This window comes from Gavialis gangeticus, unplaced genomic scaffold (genome assembly GCF_001723915.1).
Source record: "Gavialis gangeticus isolate Ggan-Ray unplaced genomic scaffold, GavGan_comp1, whole genome shotgun sequence".
Classification (NCBI taxonomy): Eukaryota; Metazoa; Chordata; order Crocodylia; family Gavialidae; genus Gavialis; species Gavialis gangeticus.
The window spans coordinates 74,017,834-74,023,211 of NW_017728992.1; the positions used below are offsets into that span (position 1 = coordinate 74,017,834).

Sequence of the window (5,378 nt, forward strand, 5' to 3'; positions counted from 1 at the left end):
AATCCCCCCCCCCCCCGGGAAAAATGTTTTATTTAATTGTTCTAAATAAATAAATTATTTGGACTTACTCTTTGTGGTTTTTCAGTCACTTATACGAGTGGTTTTCAAACTGTTCCACAAAACCTTGGGGTTCCACAATAAGTAACTAGGGGTTCTTGCAAAGAGACTGGGAATAATGGCAGAGCAGGCTGGGAGGTGGTGCACTGCCATTACTGGGTAAGGTCTCCTGGCTCCACGGCAGCTCACATGGCCCACAGAGCTAGCGGTAGTTCTGTAGCAGAAGTAGTGATACAAAAGGGTTCCATGGCAGGAAATTTGATTTACACCAATGCAAAGTATATGTAAAACAATCCCAGACTGGAATGGTAACTGTCATATCTTTAGCCCTTCACACACGCAAAAAAAGATGATGCAGAGTAACTGTATGGGAATAGGCATATCTCAGATAACTTGTTCATGAAACACAAAACCTACTTGCATACATATATACCATTGCTCTTGGCTTACTTCTGGACACTTCTAAAACAGAATGAGCTTCATAAGTTATTTAAAAGGATACTAACCAATTCCTGTGTATTACAGCAGCATATTACATTCACTTAGTTATCATACACTCACTTGTGGTATAAATGACTACACAAGCTACAGGGCAAATAAGAATCAGGCCATTGCCTTTAATGCGTTTGTTGTTACAAAGGGACAAGCTGAAGAAAGCTTGACATTGCTATTGTTTCAGGTATTTGTATCCATGTAAAAGTGTTCCTTGTTATGGAGACTGAATACCTCAAGAGGTACTGGGAAATAAGAATTTCCAGTTAGGGGACCAATCCTCTATTTCTTGTTCCAGTAAAACAGCCATTGCCCAAGTAATCACTTGCACCTTCAGCCTCTAAGCAGACTGGTAAGTGACTGAATGATATTTCCTTCTGATGACTATTTAAAAACAATATGGTGGCCTCAGTCCAGCTCACAGGATGTCCATTCACATGACCAAATCTGATATCAATGCACTGTACTCTCATTCTTACCAGAAAAAGAGGAGCGGTAGGCACCCTCTTTGTCTAGGTGCTCACACTTTGTTTAACGTAACTCATACAATCTGACAAACGGGGCTTTAGTAAATGAAACGCAAGTGATACTAGAATGTGTTTGCTTGAATAGATTTCTTTAACAATAAGCTGATACTGATCCTTGGCCGTGCATATAGATATGCTGATTCTGACCTCACTTATCCTGTTAACTCAGTTTAACTCCAGAGTTACTCTTGAATTAAAGTGGTGTCATTGAGATGAAAACTGGAATTCAATGATTTGCTAATTAGTCACTACAGGATAACACAGTGTTAAGAAAGAATGATGATTTTCATGGATTCACTACTCGTAACTCCTTTTATTTCATAATCTATACCTTGGAATAAGGTTTAGAGTCCATAGTGTATGAGATCTATAATTTTATAGCTATAATTCCATTTATTGGGTATCATAAACATTACAAACTTTGCTTAGCAGCCTGTTTAAATGCAGGCTGCGTTATCTAATAAAACAGAGTCTCTGATGGTAGCTTATTAACTACTGTAAAGGCTAACTTATGAGGAAAGATTAAACAACTCAACATGAATAGTTTGGTTAAATGCAGATTTAATGTGTTCAGGGGAACAGTTGTCTCCAAGTGTTTAAACAAAGGGGGAAGCATTATTTAATGCCTCAAACTCCTGGAAGATCGATTCAGGCTCAACATGATGAAAAACTACTTCACTACTAAGGTGTCCAGACTGTGGAATAAGCTCCCTCCAGAGGTGGTGCAATCACCTACCCTGGAAATCTTCAAGAGGAGACTGGACAGTCACCTTGCTGGGGCACTTGATCCCAGTTGTCTTTTCTGCTTGGTGCAAGGGGCTGGGCCCGGAGATCCTCTGAGGCCCCTTCCAGCCTTACAATCTATGAATTTACAGCAAAGAGTAACTATAATAAAGGGATAAGAAAAGGAAAAGGTCTTAATATTTTTGTCTGCCTTGTGTGTTTAGAATGCACACCAGCGATGATGGTCTCTGCTTGTGCAGTACCTCTACTGCATAGACTGATCTCAGGAATCAAGTGCTAATGCAATAAAGATATAAAATAAGAAAGCCTCTTCCACAGCATAGTGGAAGCTAAACAGAATAGTGGAGAAAGCCCCTTTGCTTGAGAGAGTTTTATATTTGACTGAACAGAAGCCTAGGAAGCAGGTTACTGGAAACAATCCTTCATCATATGCAGGGAAATCATCTGCAGATATGTCTATCAGATGCAAGATTTGAGCTCCAGTTGCTGTCCTGTCTACAGATCCAGAAGATACTGTAATGCTGTCAGCACCAGGATGCTTTGCTAGGAGTTCAGAGGCTGTTCTAGTCCGGTCACATCCTTCACCTGCTGAAGTAACTCAAGAAAGCCAAGCCAGCCTGCTGCCCCCCAATCCCTGAATCAGGTTGTAAGGCGAGTCATTGTCCAGTTGAAGTACTTAAAGCACTCGTATATATTATTGTGCGGAAAGAGAGGAAGCAGTGGGATGTTATTCATATATAATAAAAGTGTTTGGTATATGTTACGCACTTCTGTTTGGATATGGGGCCATTCTGTATTGCGCTCCTCTCCTCTTTCTGCCTGCTGTATTGCTTGAGAAGCATTCTAAATATTCTGGAAAAAAATTGAAATTTATGCCTAAACTTTCAGATCCTTTAAATACATGTAGAGGCATAAGGGGCAGATCCACAGTAAGATTTGCTGAGCCTGGGAATGTAGCTGCAAAACTAGTCCCCCATGCAATAAATTAACTCTAACCATGTTTTAGAAGAACATGGCAAATGCTGCAGTACTGTGTGTCAAATGAAATCCACATGGAAGCTGTACAAACATGTACTGGATCAAGCCACTTTGGTGGAGGAAATGCCATTTTGTGGCTCCTGGCAGGGATTAGGTGCGAGATAATGCTCAGCAGTGTAGCACCTGTGATGTCAAAAATGGAAATAGCAAACTTTAGGTACCTCTAAGGCTAAGTAGCAGCTGAAAGGAGATTTTGAAGATTGTGGTTTGGCATTAGGCAGTTAGGTCCTCCTGAAGCCTGCTTTTATGCCCAAAGGCATCAGAATCTCCTAGCCTTCTGCAAAGGTAGAGTAGAGCAAGTGGGTGGGACTGGAGGTGCAGCTACATTTCCAGGCTCAGCAAACCTCACTATGGATCTGCCCCTTATGCCTTTACATGTGTTTAAAGGATCTGAAAGTTTAGGCACAGGTTTGAATTTTTTTTTCAGAATATTTCAAAGAATTCAAAGAGATAAACTCATTTCACATCCTTTTCCTTATTACATTGCAGGAAGACTTGAGTTTCAAAGTGAGATAAAACACCAGCCTTTTGCTAAGAGACCCAGGCTCAGGAGACCTTACTGAAGACAGCATCATAGAAGAAACCTCATGAATATAAGAACTGTCATTTACTCAATCAGAACACAGGTCTGTCTTTCCTAGCATCCCATGTCACACAGTAGCAGAGTGCAGATGCTGAAAGGAAGGGTGCACTGGGTCTGACCAGGGTTTTCCCCCCCACAGTTCCTCTCACTTGCAGCCTCCAGCATATAAGGTCTAGGAAATTCTAATTCAGAGGCTAGGACTCTATTATTCAGTTTGTGATTGAAACAAAAACAACTGTAACTTAATTGGTATGAGTTAAAAACAGTCTGCACAGCTGTGAAATAGGAGCTACATTACCAGGAGCAACTAAGACAGCAAAATTGCAGAACAAAGGATAGCTTGAATGGTGGGACATTGAGACCATTTAAAAAGAGAGCAGGACATTAACACCTGTGGAAAAGTTTAGACGGAATCAGGTATATTATAATGAGTCCCTTATTGCTGCCGGACTAAAAATGGTGCTGCCAAAGCCAGGTAGCTGGTTTTAAACTTAGGGTAGACCAGGAATCAAAAGTGCACCTCTCCTGGATCTATTCCTGGAAGGTCTCACTGGAATTGTGTGCATTGAAAATATCTGTATCTTCCCCCTTAATGTTAAAGATTGAACCAGTTAAATATCAGTCATGTCCATATTTTAATCTATATTAAATACTCTCTCTATATATATTACAAATATAGATGCATATGAAAAGATGTTGCAATCAAAATGCCACACAGATCATGTGAAGTCATGCCACTTCCTGAGGAAAGCAAAAACCTCTCAGTTCCTCCACTCCACTCCACCCCCACTTCCCTTCACTGGAATTGAGAGACCTACTTGCACATAATGCCCTTTATTAACAGGGCTGTGTAAAATGCTATTGAATATTCCAGCTGAACACAACTCCTCTGGTTACTTCAGCTACTGTTTCACCCTTCACAATGTAGCCCTGACTGCACTGCTGCAGACCTCATTTGCCATTTCTTTGCATGAATGCGATGCAATCTCTTTTGTTCTCCTGCATTTGAAGAAGGGCATATTCCATTATATAGGTGGAGGTTCTTATCTAAAGCCACAGCTGACGGTGAAATTAGAAAGACTTACCATAGTGAAGTCTGGAAGATAAAGCAATTTTTTCCCACTGCTTTCCTAACACGGAAACTATGCTATAGCTGTCCTGATTTTGGTTAGCAGCAAAAATATCTAGGTGATTGACAAATCATATTAACCCTTCAGTGTATTGTGCAGCTGCTGCCTTTTTATCAGAATACAAACAAGTTTAACTTATTAACTATAAGAGCTCAAGTACTCCAGGTCAATAAACCACGTTACAGAGAAGGTTATAACATAAAAAACCCAGGGTACCTTTTCACTACCCTTTCCCATTTCCCTCAGTCCTCACATGAATTTTTTTGATGCTGTTGTTTCCTTTGCATCTCTTTTAAAATCACAATTCCACCCCTCCTCCCAAAAAAATACCTCACAGATATTGATCAGATATTTACAAGCATTTTAATTTAGGACATGATTGCTGCCCTGAAAACAAAACTGCCTCAGAGTGTGCCTGTTATTTTCCCCACTACATATTTATTATATTCAGAGGAGTACAAACCAGTTTATAAAAGTCAGTCTTGGTATCGTACTGCTGCACAAGATCTGTATATCTAAAAACTTTTGCTCGTTGCTGAGGTAAATGAAAATTTGGCTGGAGACAAACTGTGTTCCCAATTCCTGCCTGAATCCAGATTGGTACGTTGCATGACGAGTGGAATAACATGTGAAATCTTAGAACAGAAATACTCATTAACACTCGCACAAAATGTCCTATGCCACTTCGGTTCCAGCTTTGTCTTCCTTGTTTGCCATGGGCCATGTATACAGCTCAGAGACATCTCAGGCAAGACTCACAAGAAAGACTCCATTATGTATTTGATCCACAAATTTGATTTCCAAAAC

At 40.3% G+C, this 5,378-nt stretch overlaps 1 protein-coding gene across 3 annotated transcripts in view; it reads right to left on the reverse strand.

Moving 5' to 3' along the window:
• Positions 1–4,612, reverse strand: part of CNDP1 (carnosine dipeptidase 1) — a 70,445-nt gene extending 65,833 nt beyond the window's left edge. For 2 of the 3 annotated variants that reach the window (XM_019524377.1, XM_019524369.1), the window contains exon 1: positions 4,527–4,612. In XM_019524377.1, the coding sequence (XP_019379922.1) occupies positions 4,527–4,529 (3 nt within the window). In that variant the 5' untranslated portion in view covers positions 4,530–4,612. The remainder of the gene's footprint in view (positions 1–4,526) is intronic. The other variant, XM_019524350.1, reaches the window with a different exon arrangement.
• Positions 4,613–5,378: the final 766 nt, after the last annotated feature.